At 41.3% G+C, this 23,363-nt stretch overlaps 1 protein-coding gene across 5 annotated transcripts in view; it reads left to right on the forward strand.

Moving 5' to 3' along the window:
- Positions 1 to 23,363, forward strand: part of MYO19 (myosin XIX) — a 554,640-nt gene that overhangs the window by 404,317 nt on the left and 126,960 nt on the right. For all 5 annotated transcript variants that reach the window (XM_077295453.1, XM_077295452.1, XM_077295451.1 and 2 more), the window contains 2 exons: positions 405 to 526; positions 11,183 to 11,296. In XM_077295453.1, coding sequence (XP_077151568.1) covers positions 405 to 526; positions 11,183 to 11,296 — 236 coding nt within the window. The remainder of the gene's footprint in view (positions 1 to 404; positions 527 to 11,182; positions 11,297 to 23,363) is intronic.

Here is a 23,363-nt window from a genome sequence, read left to right on the forward strand (position 1 = left end):
ACAGACAATGTGATTTTCTGGATTTTTTTCTCTCAGTTTGTCTCCCATAGTTGAGGTCTACCTATGATGTAAATTACAGACGCCTCTCATCTTTTTAAGTGGTGGAACTTGCACTATTGCTGACTGACTAAATACTTTTTTGCCCCACTGTATACCACAAAGGTTTGTCCTGATGAAGAAGTTATATACTTCGAAACTATACTATGTATTTTGGTATATAAGCTGCCAATGCCACCCGCTGACACTGATGGGCGTGTGAAAGGGTGCGCCCTCCATTGGTTACAATATTGTTTACAATATTTTCAAGGTTACTGTGGCCTCCCTGAAATGTATTAATTATGTAAGCTGAATTGATGTAAAGCAAAATAGCCTTTTCTTGATATTATTTATTTTTTGTACCCCAGGCTTGCTTGATGTATACGGATTTGAATCTTTTCCACAAAACAGTTTAGAACAGTTGTGCATTAACTACGCTAATGAAAAACTTCAACAGCATTTTGTATCTCACTACATGAAAGCTCAACAGGTAATATTGAAGTGTGGTTTTTTTTCCTCACTATGTACATATATTCATTATGCAAACTAGAGGGCAGGTCAGTGAGGGATCAGTGACCTGTCAGCAGGCTGCATTATGAATATATAATCAGAGCACCACATACCCCAATCCCGCCTTAACCCCTTCATGACCTTGGGATTTTCCGTTTTTCCGTGTTCGTTTTTTGCTCCCCTCCTTCCCAGAGCCGCAACTTTTTTATTTTTCCGTCAATTTGGCCATGCGAGGGCTTATTTTTTGCGGGTACTTTTGAACGACATCATTGGTTTTACCATGTCGTGTACTAGAAAACGGGAAAAAAAATTCCAAGTGTGGTGAAATTGCAAAAAAAGTGCAATCCCACACTTGTTTTTTGCTTGGCTTTTTTGCTGGGTTCACTAAATGCTAAAACTGACCTGCCATTATGATTCTTCAGGTCAGTACGAGTTCATAGACACCTAACTTGACTAGGTTATTTTTTATCTAAGTGGTGAAACAAAATTCCAAACTTTGCTGAAAAAGAATAAAAAATTGCGCCATATTCTGATACTCGTAGCGTCTCCATTTTTCATGATCTGGGGTCGGTTGAGGGCTTATTTTTTGCGTGCCGAGCTGGCGTTTTTAATGATAGCATTTTGGTGCAGATACGTTCTTTTGATCGCCCATTATTGCATTTTAATGCAATGTCGCGGCGACCCAAAAAAACGTAATTCTGGCGTTTCGAATTTTTTTCTCGCTACGCCGTTTAGCGATCAGGTTAATGCTTTTTTCATTGATAGATTGGTCTATTCTGAACACGGCGATCCCAAATATTTGTAGGTTTGATATTTTTTTGTATTGATTTATTTTGATTGGGGCGAAAAGGGGGTGATTTAAACTTTTATATTTTTTTTATTTTCTTCACATTTTTTTTTACTTTTTTTTTTAACTTTTGCCATGCTTCAATAGCCTCCATAGGAGGCTAGAAGCAGGCACAAACGCGATCACCTCTGCTACATAGCAGCGATCTGATGTTCGCTGCTATGTAGCAGAAATGCAGGTGTGCTGTGAGCGCCGACCACATGGTGGCGCTCACAGCTGCCGGGGATCAGTAACCATAGAGGTCTCAAGGACCTCTATGGTTACCATTCAAAAGCATCACCGACCTCCGATCATGTGATGGGGGTCTGCGATGCGATCATTTCCGGCCGCCCGGCCAGAAGCGGTAGTTAAATGCCGCTGTCTGCTTTTGACAGCGGCATTTAACTAGTTAATAGGCACAGGCAGATCGCGATTCAAAACAGCTGACATGTCCCGGCTTTGATGCGGGCTCACCGCCGGAGCCCGCATCAAAGCGGGGCTTCTGACCTCGGACGTACTATCCCGTCCGAGGTCAGAAAGGGGTTAAGGCACGAGAATCTCATTAATACAAAACTGAAAATAAAGATTAAACAACCATAAGACGGATTTCATTAACCATGGTATCATTATATTCAGTATAACGGTGCCGACCTGACAGTGTGTAGGTTACTATGCACAATCCTGCTGACAGGTTCCCTTTAAACAAGTTTTTTGTGTTAAATGTATTAAAAAATGTATTAAAAAAAAGTGATAATGTTGTTTTTTCCCCAAATTCAACCTGTATTTGTCACACACAGTGTGGGAAGACTAAGTGTAACATGAAGGGTTGAGGCGAAGGAAGCCCAGACACAAGGGAAAGGGGCAGTGGAGACCGCATCAGATCTGATAACACCCTACCTGCCCTACCGTCCCTAAATTGGTTCCTCACAAATCGCAGAGTAGGAACCTAAGCCTTGTATCTCCCTAGAGCTAGGCCCTGGATAGGGAGAGGAGGGCATGAGCATTTGTAAAGACAAAAAGGTTGAGCGACAAGGGGAATGAAACTTATCTTGAGCAGACTCAGAGTGGTAAGACCAAATGTCCTCAACAGCTCCAGAGAGGATGTAAGCCGACTGCTATAGCTCCAAGCCTTCACAAGGTAAAAATGTGAATATCACCGGTAACTCTCTGTTGCAGACTGGGGATTTACACTGTGTGCAGAATTATTAGGCAAGTTGAATTTTAGAGGATTATTTTCATTATTGTTCGAGAACTATGTTTTCAATCAACCCAAAAGGCTCATAAACATCAAAGCTTAATATTTTTGGAAGTTGGAGTGGAGTTTTTTTTAGATTTGGCTATCTTAGGAGGATATCTGTTTGTGCAGGTAACTATTACTGTGCAGAATTATTAGGCAACTTAATAAAAACCAAATATATTCCCATTTCACTTGTTTATTTTCACCAGGTAAACCAATATAACTGCACAAAATTTAGAAATAAGCATTTCTGACATGCAAAAACAAACCCCAAAAAATTAGTGACCAATATAGCCACCTTTCTTTATCATGACACTCAACAGCTTTCCATCCATAGATTCTGTCAGTTGCTTGATCTTTTTACGATCAACATTGCGTGTAGCAGCCCCCACAGCCTCCCAGACACTGTTCCGAGAGGTTTACTGTTTTCCCTCCCTGTAGATCTCACATTTTGAGGGACCACAGGTTCTCTATGGGGTTCAGATCAGGTGAACAAGGGGGCCATGTCATTATTTTTTCTTCTTTGAGACCTTTACTGGCCAGCCACGCTGTGGAGTAGTTGGAGGCATGTGATGAGCATTGTCCTGCATGAAAATCATGTTTTTCTTGAACGATACCGACTTCTTCCTGTACCACTGCTTGAAGAAGTTGTCTTCCAGAAACTGGCAGTAGGTCTGGGAGTTGAGCTTCACTCAATCCTCAACCCGAAAAGGTCCCACAAGTTCATCTTTGATGATACCAGCCCATACCAGTACCCCACCTCCACCTTGCTGGCGTCTGGGTCGGAGTGGAGCTCTCTGCCCTTTACTGATCCAGCCTCTGGCCCATCCATCTGGCCCATCAAGAGTCACTCTCATTTCATCAGTCCATAAAACCTTTGAAAAGTCAGTCTTAAGATAATTCTTGGCCCAGTCTTGACGTTTTATCTTATGTTTCTTGTTCAAAGGTGGTCGTTTTTCAGCCTTCTTTACCTTGGTCATGTCCCTGAGTATCGCAGACCTTGTGCTTTTTGTTACTCCAGTACTGTTGCAGCTCTGAAATATGGCAAAACTGGTGGCAAATGGCATCTTGGCAGCTTCACGGTGGATTTTCCTCAATTCATGGGCCGTTATTTTGTGCAATTTTTGTCCAACACGCTTCTTGCGACCCTGTTGGCTATTTGCCATGAACCTCTTGATTGTTCGGTGATCACGCTTCAAAAGTTTGGCAATTTCAAGACTTCTGCATCCCTCTGCAAGACATCTCACAATTTTGGACTTTTCAGAGCCCGTCAAATCTCTTTTCTTACCCATTTTGCCAAAGGAAAGGAAGTTGCCTAATAATTAAGCACACCTTATATAGGGTTTTGATGTTATTAGTCAACACCCCTCCTCATTACAGAGATGCACATCACCTGATTTACTTAGGCTACTTTCACACTAATCCGTCGGTACGGGCCGTCGCAAACCGTCGGCCCGACGTACCGAAGGACAGTGTGCTAAATGTAGCACAACGTGGGCAGCGGATGCAGTTTTACAATGCATCCGCTGCCCATTGTGAGTTCCGGGGAGGAGGGGGCGGAGTTTTGGCCGCGCATGCGCGGTCGAAAATGGCAGACTCGACGCACAAAAAAATGTTACATGGAACTTTTTTTTGTGCCGACGGTCCGCCAAAACATGACGCATCTGTCGCACGACAGATGCGACGTGTGGCCATTCGTCGCAATGCGTCGCTAATGTAAGTCTAACGCATCCTGCAGACAACTTTGCCGGATGCGTTTTTTCTCCTAAACGACGCATTGCGACGTCGGCAAAACAACGCTAGTGTGAAAGTAGCCTAAATTGGTAGTTGGCTCTCAAGCCTAAACAGCTTGGAGTAGGACAACATGTATAAAAAGTATCATGTGATCAAAATACAATTTGCCTAATAATTCTGCACACAGTGTATAAACCTCCAGGTGTGTCAACTAGAGCCAGTGGGAGGTTGCCACTGGGTCCATGAGTCAGAAAGATTAATGAGACGTCTGCAATGCCAAACGCAGAATCCTTCTGCAGCCAGATGCAGAGCGACAGTCTGTTGCATGTGACACACCCGTGACAGTATTTAAAATAAAATTTAGAAATCTTGCAAAATTCACACTGGGCTCTGCTGCTAATTTAATTTCTAACTTCCTTTTTTAGGAAATCTACATGAGCATAGCAATAGACAGGGTCTGAGTCAATCTTTTGCATTGAAGCCTCTAACGAGTTTGTTGAAAGATCATTGTGAAGGGAAGTAGTCAGGGTCAGCTGTGACATTGCTTCTCGTGGTTGGTTGATCCTTTATTATCAGCTGTGTATATAGGGGTTACCTGTCCGTGTAATCCTGCCTGAGATGATGATAAGTTGTTTTTTTTCTAATACAGATCGTGATATGAGAAAAAAGTTAATTTAAATTTATTTAATACACAGACTTGATTTATAAAGTCAGTTATTTTCTGATGCCGCATTCCCTTTAAGACCAGCACTTGGGTATTAACATTTTAGATCTGGTTAAATTGTCCATTCCTCTTAATAGCTTGCGTAGATTTGCTAAATGCCTGACATAAATAAATTAGTGACCCCACTAAGCTTCACCCCTCAACCACCTTTTTTTATGGAAAGTGGTAAAATAAGACAAAAAGTTTCAAAATAATATTCCACTATGGTGCATGGTTCTTCATAAACTCCCCCACATAGTTTTTTCAGGTCCACTTATGTTTTTGCAGTCTTCCAGTTTTTACTGTATACTCCAAAGAATTAAATTAACTCCTTCAACAATATATACAGTACAATATATAGAGAATGTCGTATAGCGCATACTGCAGTGTGAAAAATAAGTATGACGGGGTCACAGAAGCACACTAGGAAAATGTTCCAATTATACAGTTTTTAAAGGTTTCTTAACAAGATTACCTGGTACAATTGACAATTGTTAGTCATTTCCACAGCCTAACATTTCTTCAATAGCACATTCTTGATAGATTCTATCCACCACATTAGTGTTTTTATTTACTCACATTTATAGGTAAAATCAGGTCAGTGCAGAATTTTTTCTTCCTATTTATGGCGAAAAAAAAACAATAGTACAAATGAAGAAATAGGGATTTGGATGTTTCGCCCCCAGCAGTTCGCCCCAGGTACATTTCGCCCCCGCACATTTAGTTCCCAGCATTTGGCCCCCAGGGTGATACTTACCTGTCGGAGCTGCAGCTCCTTGGGTGACGGAGTGCAGTCTAACGGTTCCCTGTGACGTCAGATTGAAACAGTTAATTTAACATGTCACAAAAGTGCAGCACTCTGTACAGTACTTTTGTGACATTTGGATTGATGACTGACTGGAATTCATGAACCACTAGGACAAACGGGGCGAAATGTACTCGGGGGTGAACTGCTGGGGGTGAAGCATCCTATAACTGAAGAAATAAAACTTAGTAATACATTAACCCCTTAACCACCAAGGGTGGTTTGCACGTTAATGACCGGGCCAATTTTTACAATTCTGACCACTTTCCCTTTATGAGGTTATAACTCTGGAACGATTCAACGGATCCTGATGATTCTGACAATGTTTTCTCGTGACATATTGTACTTCATGTTAGTTATTTCTTTGTTATTACCTGCGTTTATTTGTGAAAAAAAAACTGAAATTTGGTGAAAATTTTGCAATTTTCCAACTTTGAATTTTCATGCTCTTAAATCACAGAGATATGTCACACAAAATACTTAATAAGTAACATTTGCCACATGTCTACTTTACATCAGCACAGTTTTGGAACCAACATTTTTTTTTGTTAGGGAGTTATAAGGGTTAAAAGTTGACCAGCAATTTCTCATTTTTACAACACCATTTTTTTTTTTAAGGACCACATCACATTTGAAGTCATTTTGAGGGGTCTATATGATAGAAAATACCCAAGTGTGACACCATTCTAAAAACTGCACCCCTCAAGGTGCTCAAAACCACATTCAAGAAGTTTATTAACCCTTCAGGTGTTTCACAGGAATTGTTGGAATGTTTAAAAAAAAAAAAACATTTAACTTTTTTCACAAAAAATTTACTTCAGCTCCAATTTGTTTTATTTTACCAAGGGTAACAGGAGAAAAAGGGTAACTGGAATTGAGATGGGATGCCAAGTTGCGTTTGGAGAGCCCCTGATGTGCCTAAACATTGAAACCTCCCACAAGTGACACCATTTTGGAAAGTAGACCCCCTAAGGAACTTATCTAGATGTGTGGTGCGCACTTTGACCCACCAAGTGCTTCACAAAAGTTTATAATGTAGAGCCGTAAAAATAAAAAATCATATTTTTTCACAAAAATGATCTTTTCGCCCCCAATTTTTTATTTTCCCAATTGGACCCCAAAAGTTGTTGTGCAATTTGTCTCGAGTATGCGGATACCTGATATGTGGGGGTAAACCACTGTTTGGGCGCATGGCAGAGCTCGGAAGGGCCGTTTGACTTTTCAATGCAAAATTGACTGGAATTAAGAAGGGACACCATGTTGCGAGCCCCTGATGTGCCTAAAGATTGAAACCCCCCCACAAGTGACACCATTTTGGAAAGTAGACCCCCTAAGGAACTTATCTAGATGTGTTGTGAGAGCTTTGAACTCCCAAGTGTTTCACTACAGTTTATAATGCAGAGCCGTGAAAATAAAAAATTTTTGTTTCAAAAAAATTATTTTTTAGCCCCCAGTTTTGTATTTTCCCAAGGGTAACAGGAGAAATTGGACCCCAAAAGTTGTTGTCCAATTTGTCCTGAGTACGCTGTTACCCCATATCTGGGGGGAACCACCGTTTGGGCTCATGGCAGAGCTCGGAAGGGAAGGAGCGCCTTTTGGAATGCAGACTTAGATGGATTGGTCTGCAGGCATCACATTGCATTTGCAGAGCCACTGATGTACCCAAACAGTAGAAACCCCCCACAAGTGACCCCATATTGGAAACTAGACCCCCCAAGGTACTTATCTAGATGTGTTGTGAGAACTTTGAACCCCCAAGTGTTTCACTACAGTTTATAACGCAGAGCCGTGACAATAAAAAATCATTTTTTCCCACAAAAATGGTTTTTTAGCCCCCCAAATTTTTATTTTCCCAAGGGTAACAAGAGAAATTGGACCCCAAAAGTTGTTGTCCAATTTGTCCTGAGTACGCTGATACCCCATATCTGGGGGGAACCACCGTTTGGGCTCATGGCAGAGCTCGGAAGGGAAGGAGCGCCTTTTGGAATGCAGACTTAGATGGATGAAGGGAAGGAGCACCATTTGACTTTTTCAACGTAGAATTGGCTGGAATAGAGATCGGACGCCATGTCGCGTTTGGAGAGCCCTTGATGTGCCTAAACAGGGGAAGCCCCCAATTCTAACTGAAATCCTAACCCAAACACACCCCTAACCCTAATCCCAACTCTACCCATAACTCTAACCACACCCCTAACCCGAACCTGCCCCTAACCCCAACCACACCCCTAAGCCCAACAGACCCCTAATCCCAACCCTAACCACACCCCTAACTCCAGCACACCCCTAACCTTAATCCCAACCATAACCCTAACAATACCCCTGACAAACCCCTAACCCTAATCCCAACCGTAAATGTAATCCTAACCCTAACTTTAGCCCCAACCCTAACCCTAGCCCCAACCCTAAATGTAGCCCTAACCCTAGCCCTAACCCCAGCCCTAACCCTAACTTTAGTTCGAACCCTAACTTTAGCCCCAACCCTAACTTTAGCCCCAACCCCAACTATAGCCCTAACCCTAGCCCCAACCCTAACCCTAGCCCCAACCCTAACCCTAATGGGAAAATGGAAATAAATACATTTTTCTTATTTTATTATTTTTCCCTAACTAAAGAGGTCATGAATGGGGGTTTGATTTACTATTTATAGCGGGGGTTTTAGCGGATTTTTGTGATTGGCAGCTGTCACACACTAAAAGACGCTTTTTATTGCAAAAAATAGTTTTTGCGTCTCCACAATTTGAGAGCTATAATTTTTCCATAGTTTGGCCCACAGTGTCATGTGAGGTCTTGTTTTTTGCGGGACGAGTTGACGTTTTTATTGGTACCATTTTCGGACATGTGACTTTATTTTTAATCGCTTTTTATTCCGATTTTTGAGAGGCAGAATGACCAAAAACCAGCTATTCATGAATTTCTTTTGGGGGGGCGTTTATACAGTTCCACGTTTGGTAAAATTAATAAAGCAGTTTTATTCTTTGGGTCAGTACGATTACAGCGATACCTCATTTATATAATTTTTTTATGTTTTGGCGCTTTTATACGATAAAAACTATTTTATAGAAAAAATAATTATTTTTTTAATTATTATTATTGCAGCTCAAAATATCATTTCACCTGACAAACAATTATTTTGCTTGTTGATTTGGGTGATTAGTTAGACTGCATGATTATGAAACAAGCGCGCATTCCTAGAAACACTGGTGTATGATAATTGTGCAGTATACATTCACCTCAAGTCCCAGCTCTTTTCCACACTTCCTCTTGCTGTGAAACAAGTATTTGTTGTTGGCAGTTTCACAGATAACATGCTACTTTTGCACTTCAAATGTCATTGCCCACACAGCATGTTCTTCCAAAATCTGAAGAGCTGGGGTCAGAACAATATAATTTTGTTATTAAAAGAAATTGTCACCAGGATTTTGCTACCTAATCTTAGAGCAGCTTGATGTAGTGACAGAGACCTGATTCCAGTGCTGTATCATTGGTCCACATGTCATCGTTTTGATAATGTCTCTGGTTTCTTCTGCAGAACTACCAGTTCTCTAAATGATGATCTCAGAACTTTTTTGCCCACACTATAGATTGACATTTTTCTTTGGCAGCTTTCTTCCTAAGCACAGTATACAATCAGTGCCAGGGGCGCAGTTACCTTGAGCAGGAGAATTACATGGCACCTACAGGGGTTGGACAAAATAATGGAAACACCTGGAAACATCAACAAAAGTTAGTTTAATATGGTGTAGGTCCACCTTTTGCGGCAATTACAGCCTCAATTCTCTGAGGTATGGATTCATACAAAGTGTGAATTGTTTCCAAAGGAATTTTAGCCCATTCTGCAGTTAAAACACCCTCCAGTTCTTTGAGCAACGATGGTGGCGGAAATCGACGTCTAACTTGAATCTCTAAAATCGACCATAAATGGTTAATAATGTTGAGGTCTGGGGATTGTGGGGGCCAGATGAGATGCTCAACTTCATTAGAATGTTCCCCGTGCCATGCTTTAATGATTCTAGCTGTATGAATTGGTGCTTTATCATCCTGAAAGATGGTGTTCCCCTCCGGGAACAATGCTTCAACCATTGGATGCACTTGGTCACCCAAAATGCCTAAATAATCTCGGCTGTTAATTCTTCCATGAAGGGATATCATTGGCCCGGCGGATCTCCACAAAATAGCACCCCAGATCATCACAGAACCTCCGCCATGTTTTATGGTTGGGAGAAGGCAGTCTGGATGGAATGCTTCTTTTGGCTGTCTCCAAACGTTCACACTCGGCCGGAAGTCGGAAATAGGGTAAACGATGATTCGCCTGAGAATGTCACATGTTTCCACTGCTCGAGGGACCAATTCTGGAGGTTTCTACACCACTCTAAATGCTTGGAAACATTTGTCATTGAGAGCAGCGGTTTTCTAATTGCATCTCTTCCATGGAATCCAGATTTGTGCAGCTCCCTATGAACAGTTTTCGTGGAAACTGGTTTCTGTAGGTGTTCATTGAGCTCAGCAGTGATTTTCGGAGCCGTGGTCTTGCGATCCTCTCTCACAATTTGCTTTAGAGTCCGATGGTCTCTCTCAGTCAACTTTGACTTTCGGCTGGACCTGTGCTTTGCTGCGGACGTTTTTCCTTCTCTTTCAAATGCAGTCATTACTTTGGAGACAGTACCTCTTGACGCACCAAGCATTCGGGCACTTTCTGTTACACTAGCGCCTGCCATACAAGCACCAACAATTTGGCCTCTTTGAAAATCCGAGAGGTCTGCCATTGGTATCAGGTTTTCATCAATGTTCTTACAATTATGCAAAACAAAGTTAATTTACATACACATATCACATAACACAAATAATCAACTACAAAACTTTACCATATGTCACGGTTTGCATGTTTATCACATGTTCGAAGATTATGATGCCAAAACGTTAGGTGTTTCCATTATTTTGTCCAACCCCTGTAGATAACTAGAACTGTAGGGATAATCTCCTGCTTATAACACACTAATTTTATTGAAAACAATGACACACTGCCTAGTAAGTAATACATCACTGGAATCTGGGTCTCCACTCCTACATCATGCTCCTTTCCGGTAGGAAAAACCTGCTGACAGATTCCCATTAAGTTAAACTTGTGCCCTTTACAACTTGCTTTGTAACCTTGTCCATAAATTCACATGCATGTCCTTTAGCTCATATTTAGGCTTTTAGGAGCCATTTTGGAATAGTATGTCGTTTTCTGGGACCTAGTTCTTAAAATGTATGTGGTCTTGTATCTAAGACATGTTTTACTGATTAATAAATATTTTTAGGCTGAAATTCTATATTTTGTCATGTTTAAAGGATGAATATGCATCAGAAGCCCTTGAATGGTCTTTTATCAGCTACCAAGACAATAAGCGCTGTGTGGAACTTATTGAAGGGAGTCCAGTTAGTATTTTTTCATTGCTGAATGAGGTAAGTATTTATAAAACTTTCTATGGAAACATATAAAAAGGTAAGGGTCATAGAATATAGTGCAGAAAAAAATTATTTACCGTATATACTAGAGTATAAGCCGAGATTTTCAGCTCATTTTTTTAGGCTGAAAGTGCCCCTCTGGGCTTATACTCGAGTCATTGTCCCAGGGGGTCCGCGGGGGATGGGGAGCAGTAGGAGTCGGCGGCTGTCAGATCATACTCGCCCCCTCCTGGCGCGGTCTCTGCACTTCCCTGCTTCTCAGATGGTCTCCCCTGACGAAGCGGTCTTGTGTACCGCGATACGCGTTGGGCTCATCTGCCTCCCGGTCCTGTCACACTCTTGGCTGCCTAGCCACCCCCTCTATTTCAGGTGATTCTAGGGCGGCTGGGCGCGCACTGCTGTGTTTGGGGGTCCATCCCTCATAGGATCCCTCACAGGTTTCCTCTGGCATCTACCTTATTTGGAGGGAGTATGGGCCATATTTTCTTTATTAGGCCTTGATATTTTGTGGTATGCCAGCTCTTGGGTCCTTGTTTATGTATTAGGTAGGGATGTGTGGGACCGCTTATTTATTTCTATTTTGAGAATTGATGTCCTTTATATGTGTATATACCCACATCCAATACCTTAGTTTGACTTTTTGCAGTGTATCCCCATAGCTGTATGTATATGCACACTTTTGTACAGCACTTAACACATTTCTATGTTATCTGTGCAGTTCATGCAGTGTTGAACAGGTCTGGTGGGGCAGGTGTTGTTTGTATTGGTTTTAACTGTTTTTAATATTGTGCTTCCAATAAAGTTGTTCCTTTTGATATGTTACATTGGTGGTGTGCGATTAGTTTTTAGTGGCTTATTTCTTTTGTTGTTCAGATATGGTCTATAGCCACTTGTTTTCGCACCCCCATTTGCTTTTGGATCAGTGAATTAACAGTGTAGTGCGCCAGCTTCTTTCATGATATTTGTCTCAGATGGTCTCAGACGCCGGCAGCTCTTCCTGTATTCAGCGGTCACGTGGAACCGCTCATTAAAGTAATGAATATGCACGCGACTCCACTCCCATAGGCGTGGAGCGCATATTCATTACTTTAATGAGCGGTACCATGTGATCTCTCAGCACTGGAAGGAGCTGCCGCCCCGGGACAACGGAGAAGCAGGGAAGTGCAGAGACCACGCCAGGAGGGTGAGCATGACGGGGGAGGGTGAGCCATGCGATATTCACCTGTCTCTGTTCCACCGCCGGGCTGTGTCTTCCACATCCTCTGGCTGTGACGTTCATGTCAGAGGGCGCGATGACATGGTTAGTGCGCACCCTTGTTAAATATGCTTATTTTGCACATTTATTTAATCAGGACTTAACCAGGTGCGTTACTCTTAAAGAAAAATGTCATAAAAAATGTAGTGGTTTATTGAATTGCCAACAGAAAAACCACATTGCAGCAAAACATAAAATAGATGAAATAGTTACGAACAGATTGTCCATGTGTAGATATCAGCACTTGATACTCATCTTTCCCAAAGTTCTGAATGGTAAAAGCCGTCTGTATGAAGTCCGAAATCATCATGGCTACCAGCTGTTCCTTCTTTGTCGGACGTCCATGGAGAATGATGGTGAAGGCAGGAGGTTACAACCCCACGTGACAAAAGCCCCCACACCCTCCTAAGAGACGTTTATATATGTGTCCTACAGACCACGTGTTGCCCTTTATATGGAGTTGACTTATACTCTGAGCTTCATGCACAGAAATAGCTTTGTAATGTCAGCAAGAAGCAATGTGCTCAGTACAGGATTGAGATTAAGAATAATTCAATTAATAATTAATATTTAACAATTCCCCCTTTTGAGGGTGACAGACATTGATTTGAACCCTCAAATAGAATATATTAATAAGATCTTCTTTTTTGGTGAAATAATTTAATGTTCATAATAATATAAATAATAATAATAATATTGTTATACGTACTCAATAATATAATGATATGTAAATTCATGTTATGGTAAGCCGTGACCAATATTTATATATAATTATACTTCCCTATATCTACTTGAAGCATCTCAGGTCTGATCATCATCTGATGTCATCTGGTCTTCATTTTGATGTCTTCTTCTTGGTTCTTTTAAAACAATCTTTATTATAATTCTTTTGAAATAGATGATAGCATGTAGATATTGTAGAGACTGTGTGTCATGTGTCAATCAAAGTCCATAAATTCAAATGTTGATAAGAAAACAAAGTTCATAGATGAAATGTAGCTTTAATATCTGTGCAGTGTCACCTTTAAAGACCTGGACTTACATTGGCTCGCCTTGGATCTGGAATCCTTCCATATCATCCGCATTAGTCTTGGAACAGGTGTGACATCTTTGGGTCAGCACAGCAAGGGTTACATTGACTCTTCCCTGCTAAACGTAGCACCATAACCAGTCTTTAGTACACAGGACACATGTCAGGGTTGTAGCGTCCTGACAATTACCTGATTGTTCACCAGCTTTCATGGAAGTCTTATAGGTGATAGGAAACCACTGGAATATGATAAAACATAATAACACAGTTCATCTTAGCATCATAGGATCATCGTCCTCTCCGTGATTGGCAGTTTAGATACTGTACTCATAGTTGTCAGTGATGGATGCTGCCATTGACACAGTCTATTATTACTCAGAAATCATAGCATTGTTACCTTGTGGAACTTCTGGATAACGCTTTTTCTTCTTGCAACTTTTAAGAATCAATTGAATTTAAAAATATGAAAAGTCTTTATTAACGTCTTCAGTATCTTGATTGAAGTCTTCATTCCCTATTCTATACCAAATCTGGTAATTTTCCTAACTTGTAATATCATAGCTTACCATAGCAATCAATAATATCCATATAATTATCAGAATGTTAATATGGAATTCATATTTGGAAAAATGAAATAATAATATTATTAACCATATTCTTCATGTGATAGGACATTTTTATGTCATAGGTGTAATTTCTTTTTGAACCCATAGATGTCAGTGTCTTATTATGTAACAAGTATTTTATTACTAAAACTTTATTAATAAACTATATTTATTAGGCCAATAATATGTAAGAATGTGTAGCCATGAACCAAAATAAGAATATATATATATATGAATAAATGAATGAATGAGTTTATGAATTGTTGTATTTAACTCAGAATTGAAACATTTCTTATATAATGAAACCATATGATCACTATATTTGATAAAGCAATATTCTTGTATTAGACATTACTTTATTAAATATTGATTTTTTTTTTTCTTGAGATAAAAAATAAAAATTAAGAATAAAAATTGAAGCAAAAATGGAAAATGAAAAATAAAAATGAGAATAAAAATAAAAATAAGGCCTTTATATGTTGATGATAAATGCAGAGGTTATGTCTCAATAACATATTTCCTTAATATTTTCATCATTTAGATGTTGTCATAACCTTGGATTACCAAAATATTGAAATTATGCAACTTTGCATATAATATCCTTCATTAGAGAAAAAATGACTTTTATAATACTTAATGTTATTATATCCAATAGTACCTTATTAATATTTCTTCTTTATTAAAATGTGTGAAGAGGTATTGATGAAATGTGATGATGTAATCTAGATCAAAAACACATTTCCCCCTTAATACCAAAAAATATTATTTTATGAAAAAATTAATTTGTAAAAACCCAAATTAAAAATAATTAATTTTATAACTGTCATATCAGCTTGTGCATATCTTTGTTTGAAGATGTGTATCCATCTATGTAACTAAAAAAACAACACTGAATATCAAAAAATTATAATTTGGAAAAATTATTCTAAATGTAGATTTTCTTGATTAAACCATATTGATGTGTGATTGCACTTATTCACTATTAACTAAATCAAGAAATAATAATTACTAAAGAAATATAGAAATATATGTTGAGTTAATAATATTTAAATATATCTTAATATTCTAATAATTTAACTGAATCTTATTATTTCATAAACACAAGGTTTTTTTTTCTTTTTCTCAACATACTATAAGTCAGGAGGCCTCTTTCATACTGTACATACACATTCCACGTTATAGTCTCTCTTACATTAACTTCACTCTTACATTAACTTCACTCTTAGCAGCTGCTCATACGCTCATCTGTCATCTGTCACTCAGACTGTGACACACATATAAGTTGAGACTACATATTTCACATACAAAATATAAGAATACATGTATATTAACCCAAAATATTGCATCCTAATTATCAATGCGCATCGTAAACTATTAAATTTAATATTTTAATATATATATTTGAATATTCCCCAAATATTATCTAACACTATCTACAATTACGCTATGTTCTATGGATAGGACTCATCCATAAAAAACTTGAGCATTTGTTCCACAGCTATTTCTGGTACAGGGCCTGCAATTGAATCCATTCTAAAGCTTCTTCTTACAGCTCTAAATTGAAATAGGAGTGTGACATGTCGTGCACCATGCAGTGAAAAAAACAAGTTTTAAATTATGTTACAGAAAAATTACAGTACACAAATTTTAGATTTAGTTATGTATTATTTTTTTCTTGAGTGTTAAATATATAAAATCATGCAGTCATTATAACTTCCTGTGTAAATAAAAACATAAATGTAAGAGGTTTTTTGTTCAATTCCTGCTTTGAAATGAAAGAACTGCAGAATTATATTGTATAAAATAATTACATATTAATAAATAATACATTGTTTAACTCATCTACACATCCAGGGGCGTAACTACCGCGGTCGCAGCAGTCGCCAGTGCGACCGGGCCCGGCGGGTCAGGGGCCCGGCAGGTCAGAGGCACCCAACACCATGTTGCAGTGCAGGAGATTCCTCCTGCACGGCAACAGTCCGAGGCGTATCTAGGGGGAGGGGGCAGCCGGGGCACGTGAGAGACAGGAAGCAGCTCCAGTCATCACGGTGAGACAGCTTCTCCTGCTCTGCAGCCCCGGGACAGAAGGCGAGAGCAGGGGGGAGGTGCGGGACAGAGCCGCTTCAGTCAGGAGAAGCTGAGGAGCTGCAGCCGGTTTACATCAGCCACCCCTGTACCAGAGAGGAGATTGTGAGTTGTGTATATGAGCTGGTATCTGGTGTGGGTGTCTGAAATCTGTAGTGTGTGTGTTTGTGTGATATCTGTAGTGTATGTGTGTGTGTGTGTGATATCTGTAGCATGTGTGTGTGTGTGATATCTGTAGTGTGAGTGTGATATCTGTAGTGTGTGTGATATCTGTAGTGTGTGTGTGTGTGTGTGATATCTGTAGTGTGTGTGTGATATCTGTAGTATGTGTGTGTGATATCTGTAGTGTGTGTGTGATATCTGTAGTGTGTGTGTGTGTGTGTGATATCTGTAGGGTGTGTGTGTGTGTGATATCTGTAGTATGTGTGTGTGTGATATCTGTAGTATGTGTGTGTGTGATATCTGTAGTATGTGTGTGTGATATCTGTAGTATGTGTGTGTGTGATATCTGTAGAATGTGTGTGTGTGTGATATCTGTAGTGTGTGTGTGTGATATCTGTAGTGTGTGTGTGTGCGTGATATCTGTAGTATGTGTGTGTGATATCTGTAGTGTGTGTGTGGGATATCTGTAGTGTGTGTGTGATATCTGTAGTGTGTGTGTGTAATATCTGTAGTGTGTGTGTGATATCTGTAGTGTGTGTGTGTGAGACAGGGGCGTAACTACCGCGGTCGCCGCTGCAAGCGGCTCTGGCAGGTCAGGGGCCCGTGTGTCCCCTTGAGCCTGTCTCCCTTGTCCCCTTATGCTTGTGTCCCTTGTCCCCATGTGCCAGTCTCTCTTGCCTATTAGTCCCTGTGTGCCTGTCTCCTTTGTCCCCTTGTGCTTGTCCCTTGTCCCCGTGTGTCCCCTTGTGTCAGTCTCCATTGCCCACTAGTCCCCTTGTATCAGTCTCCCTTGCCCACTAGTCCCCGTGTGTCCCCTTGTGTCAGTCTCCTTTGTCCCCTTGTGCTTGTGTCAGTCTCCCTTGCCCACTAGTCCCTGTGTGTCAGTCTCCCTTTCCCACTTGTCCCTGTGTGTCCCCTTGTGCTTGTATCCCTTGTCCCCGTGTGTCCCCTTGTGTCAGTCTCTCTTGCCCACTAGTCCCTGTGTGTCCCCTTGTGCCTGTCTCCCTTGTCCCCTTGTGCTTGTCCCTTGTCCCCGTGTGTCCCCTTGTGTCAGTCTCCATTGCCCACTAGTCCCCTTGTATCAGTCTCCCTTGCCCACTAGTCCCCGTGTGTCCCCTTGTGTCAGTCTCCATTGCCCACTAGTCCCCTTGTATCAGTCTCCCTTGCCCACTAGTCCCTGTGTGTCCCCTTGTGCCTGTCTCCCTTGTCCCCTTGTGCTTGTCCCTTGTCCCTGTGTGTCCCCTTGTGTCAGTCTCCATTGCCCACTAGTCCCCTTGTAACCTTCTCCCCTGCCTCCTAGCCCCATGTGTCCCCTTGTGCTTGTCTTCCTTGCTCCCTAGCCCCCCTATGTTACCCTTGTGCCTGTCTCCCTTAACCCCCCTGTTCCCTCGTCACCATTTGCTCGTGTCTTTCTCACTGCCCCTGTATGGAGGGGCTGCATTATACTATGAGGGGGGCTGCACTGTATTCTATGGGGGTTACATTGAATTGTATGGCAGGGCTGCAGGGGGGGGGCCATTTGGAAGTTCGCACCGGGGCCCATAACTTTGTAGTTACGCCACTGTACACATCATATTATATAATTACATTTTTAGCCAATTCCTAAACCAAATCTCAACTCCCTGTCAATAATCTGTTGAAAAGCGCTACTTAATAAGGTCATTTTTAGACCGAGCTGTGATAATGGAGTGTTCAGTTGAGCACCCCCTATACTCACCTGTTTCCGTCTATCAATTTCCGCCATCTTTACAGAGATAGCTGAACCTTCAGCTTTTAACCCTTTCAGAGCAGCTTCTTTAATCCTGCTGTTCTGTTAGGTCAAAAATGACCGTTTTTGAAATTCTATAATGTTATAAAAATTCAGCGTGTGATTCTGAGACTTGAGGCTCCCTGACTTTTCGTCATTAGGGGGGTACTCTCTGTGGGAATTTTTTTTTTTTTTTATTTTTGTTAAAAATGACAGAACAGTACAAGTGTATGTGAAATCTAAACAGAACAGCAGGGTTAATGGACTCATAGGGTTTGTAGCAAATATGTAATTTTCTTCGTACTTCATAGATTTGATTTTGGGTCAATTTTGGAGATTTTGATTGGCTTCTCATAAAATATAATTCTGCCTGGTTTAAAAAACTTAGTATGATTTGTTTTACTTTCAAGATTCTCATGTTTTCTAGAAAAATCAAGGGATTGCGCACATTCAAATAAAGAATCTTTTTGTGACGCAAAACACGAGATGCAGGATTTAGGAATCCAAATTTTTTTACAAAACAATTTATCATTGATTCTGTATTGAAATTCGTACTGACCATTCTGTACACCCTTCCAAATATGGACATGAATGTAAAAGTACATTCTTTCCGGCCAATCTTCAATTTTAGAAGAATTTCAAGATCTGGATAATTTTCTTTTAATCCACAAAATATCAAAATGTTTAATCTTTTTATATCAGTCATTTCTTCATGGAACTCACCACTCTGCATTTTTATAATTTGCTTAATTTTAACAAGATTTTCCTAGATTTAGTTTGAAGTTGGGCTTCTGAGTCGTCTTCTATTTTTAGTGACCCTTCTACATCTGTCCCTCGTACATCATCTTTGTCAGTTGTCATGTCTCCTATGTTTTCTCCATCTTGTTTTTCATCATGAGACACAAAGTCACCTTTGGTGGCCATTACAGACACGTGCTTCACTTCTTGCTTATTCTCCACATTACAGTCAATCTTGGGAACATCATTAATTTCCATTTCCTTAGAAATTCTTTCTACACAGTCTTTTTTGGACTTTTCTGTAACAAACTCGTGAAATACATTAACCATATGTAATATATTTTTCAGTTGCTCTTTTTCTTTTTTCCTAGATATTAGCTTAGAATCAAACTTTAGATTTGCTATCTTGCATTCTGCAAATAAGCTAAGCCAGAAAATTTCTACACTAGATTTGTACAAACTTACAAATTCTATCTGACTTGATTTAGCATATGAATTAATTAAATCCATTTTTCTTACCTTGAATATCTCAGCTTGTAACGCTGGGCTCTGGACTTCAGCACGTCTATTTTCAGCACTTCCAATGCTAGTGCTTGTCAATCCGTCTGACACCTGTTACGTCTCCTTACTCATAGGTTCTTTGAAATCTTTGTGACTTGAAGTTTCGAAGTGGAATTCCTGAAAACTTGCACAATATCTAGCGAAGCTCTTCTCTCTTCCCCCATGTGCAAGATGAAGGAAATTCATGCAAAAACAGCACAAAAAATCAAAACTGGATGGCTTGGCCAATGTTAAATATGCTTATTTTGCACATTTATTTAATCAGGACTTAACCAGGTGCGTTACTCTTAAAGAAAAATGTCATGAGATTCTCATAAAAAATGTAGTGGTTTATTGAATTGTCCACAGAAAAACCACATTGCAGCAAAACATAAAATAGATTAAATAGTTACGAACAGATTGTCCATGTGTAGATATCAGCACTTGATACTCATCTTTCCCAAAGTTCTGAATGATAAAAGCCGTCTGTATAAAGTCCGAAATCATCATGGCTACCAGCTGTTCCTTCTTTGTGGGACGTCCATGGAGAATGATGGTGAAGGCAGGAGGTGACAACCCCACGTGACAAAAGCCCCCACAGTCTCCTAAGAGACGTTTATATATGTGTCCTACAGACCACGTGTTGCCCTTTATATGGAGTTGACTTATACTCTGAGCTTCATGCACAGAAATAGCTTTGTAATGTCAGCAAGAAGCAATGTGCTCAGTACAGGATTGAGATTAAGAATAATTCAATTAATAATTAATATTTAACAGCCCTCTGCCTGAACAGTCACTGCAGAGAGCCGGAAAACACAGCGGTGCGCGATGATGGAATGAGAACAGGTGAATAGCGCAAGTGGCGGGGGCCTGAGCCAGCGGCGACACCGGCATCTGGCCCCCATAGCTCGCCGGTGTCCCCGCCTGCTCAGGACACTGGCACCTGGCCCCCAGCGACGAGAGGTGAGTATGTCATTTTTTTTTATTTTTAATCGCAGCAGCAGCAGCATATGCTCCATATTATTCTATGGAGCATATTATGGGCCATCAACCTTTATGGAGCATTATATGGGGCATATTATTCTATGGAGCATCTTATGGGCCATCAACTTTTATGGAGCATTATATGATGCATATTTTAATATGGAGCATCTTATGGGGCCATTATTAACCTTTGTGCAGCATTATATGGGGCATAATATTCTATGGAACATCTTATGGGGCCCATCATGAACTTTATGGAGCAATATATGGGGCGTACTTTGTATGGAGCATCTTATGGGGCCCATCATGAACTGTATGGAGCATTATATGGGGCTCCTGATTCAATATAGATATTCAAAAACATTTAACCTACTGATATCTCAATTAATTTTGCTTTTATTGGTATCTATTTTTATTTTTTAAATTTACCAGTAACTGCTGCATTTTCCACCCTAGGCTCAATAGTCAATAAGTTTTCCCATTTTTTTGTGGCAAAATTAGGGGCCTTGGCTTATTCTCGGGTTGGCTTATACTTGAGTATATACGGTAGTTTTTGATAATTTTGCACGCAAAAAAATACAAAATTGTATACAGTAGCGTAGCTACTGGGGGGCAGAGGGGTCCGTCGCCCCAGGCCCTGTCACATGAAGGGGCCCAACAGGAGCCAGGGCGGGGCCACTTCTGTGATGAGGGAGAACACAGCATAGGAGCAGAGCAGTATGTCTGCTCCCGTCTGACAGAGACTCTGCAAGCTGGCTAGCACAGTGGCCCGCTGCAGAGTCTCCCTCCTACAGTGAATGGTGTTGCCTGTCTGACCTGATGATGAAGCTTTTTCCGGCTGCAGTTTTTCTTCACTCTGTGCACACTGTGAATGGCTCAGGCATGCTGGGTCCTAGTGCCCACCTTACATTTCACTTAGACACTTCCTGGTCCTGCCTGCAAACTTCATCAGTAAGTGGGGATGGAACTTAGTAGGTTTACTAAATTCAGGTATGTCACTGTGAGGTGAATGGGAGACCATTGGGGTATTGTGGGGGCTGAAAGTGGGTGAGGGGGGACAGGGCACTGGGGGGTGAATGTGAGACCATGGGGGTATTGTGGAGGAGGGGAGACAGGGCACTGGGGGGTGAATGTGAGACCATGGGGGTGTTATGGGGGCTGAAGGTGGGTGAGGTGGTAGAGGGCACTGAGGGGGCGGATGTGAGATGATGGGGGCATTGGGGCTGAAGTGGGGGAGGAGGGACAGGGCACTGGAGGCTGAATATTATAATGTTTTGTTATGATATGTACTCCATCACATGTAATATTTGCTGTCTGGGGAGGCTGGAGATGGGGGTAGGTGGCTTTTGATACTTACCACCTGGGTCTTTTATGAGTATTAGTTTAAGAAGCCCCCATACAGTAACCAAGAGCTGCATCACATTTACAGCACCACTCATTTTTTTTTAAATTTCACTGCTGGAGCGGTACTGAAAATCCAAGTCCCCTGCCCCCTGTGTGACACTCACCTTCTGGCGTTTTCATCTGTTTTTGTCTCCGCTTGGCTCCGTCTCCTGCAGTTTGTGACCTGTCCGCGGCTCCAGTGTTTCATGGAGTGGCGCGGAGGTCACTAATCAATGTAAGTCTATGAGATCGTCATTCTGGCCTCTTTCTCACTCTTAGTCTTACATTGAGCACTTGTCACATAGCTTCTAACTTCTGGCCAGTCAGAAGCTGCGCTCGCAAGTTTGAACTGCGGCACTGCAGCAGTGTCACAAAATGGTGAATACGCTGGAGGATGAGTATATGACCAGGGAAGGGGACTTGCTCTTAAAGCACCACTCCAGCAGTGGGAAAAAAACCCTGCTAGAGCGGTGCTTTAATAATTTAATAATAAGCAATTTATTACGATAAAGTTGATAAAGGTTTGGAATAAATGTCTGCAGTCACTTTGTTACTGCAGACTCAAATCATGACAGGGAGCTGCGGGCCCATCATACTGTGTATAAGGGAGCTATGGACCCATCATACTGTGTACAGGTGAACTGTGGGGGACATCATACTGTTTGTACGGGAGCTGTAGGCGTATCATACTGTGTTTAAGTGAACTGTGGGCCCATCGTACTGTGTATAAGGGAGCTGCGTGCCCATCATACTATGTATAAGGGAGCTGTGGGCCCATCTTACTGTGTATAAGGGAGCTGCAGGCCCATCATACTATGTATAAGGGAGCAGAGGGCCAATCATACTGTGTATAAGGGAGCTGCGGGCCCATCATACTGTGTATAAGGGAGCTGCGGGCCCATCATACTGTGTATAAGGGAGCTGCGGGCCCATCATACTGTGTATAAGGGAGCTGCGGGCCCATCATTCTGTGTATAAGGGAGCTGCGGGCCCATCATACTGTGTATAAGGGAGTGCAGGCCCATCATACTGTGTATAAGGGAGCTGCAGGCCCATCATACTGTGTATAAGGGAGCTGCAGGCCCATCATTCTGTGTATAAGGGAGCTGCGGGCCCATCATACTGTGTATAAGGGAGTGCAGGCCCATCATACTGTGTATATGTGGTGCTGTGACCAATCTTACAGCCAGGGGGCGCTGTGTGTGCGCTGCAGGATGCGCTTGGATGTATAACTGTGTTGGTGAGAGAAAGTCCGGCAGGATTATAAATGGCCAGTACGTGTGTCGCAGAGGAGGACACTCTGCGCTGTCAGTCTAAAGATATGTTGTGTTCTGGGACCTGTAGTCCCACAAGTAATTGTATAGTTCTGATGGGAGACTGGCAGGTCTAGTTGTGAGAGATGGGAGGGTCAAACTAGCCACACACCCATGGGAGTGGTTACAGGTAGATAATGTGACCAAGGTATGGGTCACATGTTCCTGTGAGGTTCCCGTGTATGGAGCCGTGTGTTCCTGTGCAAGGTCCTGGATGGTCAG

The sequence above is a fragment of the Ranitomeya variabilis genome, chromosome 3, assembly GCF_051348905.1.
Source record: "Ranitomeya variabilis isolate aRanVar5 chromosome 3, aRanVar5.hap1, whole genome shotgun sequence".
NCBI classification, from domain to species: domain Eukaryota; kingdom Metazoa; phylum Chordata; class Amphibia; order Anura; family Dendrobatidae; genus Ranitomeya; species Ranitomeya variabilis.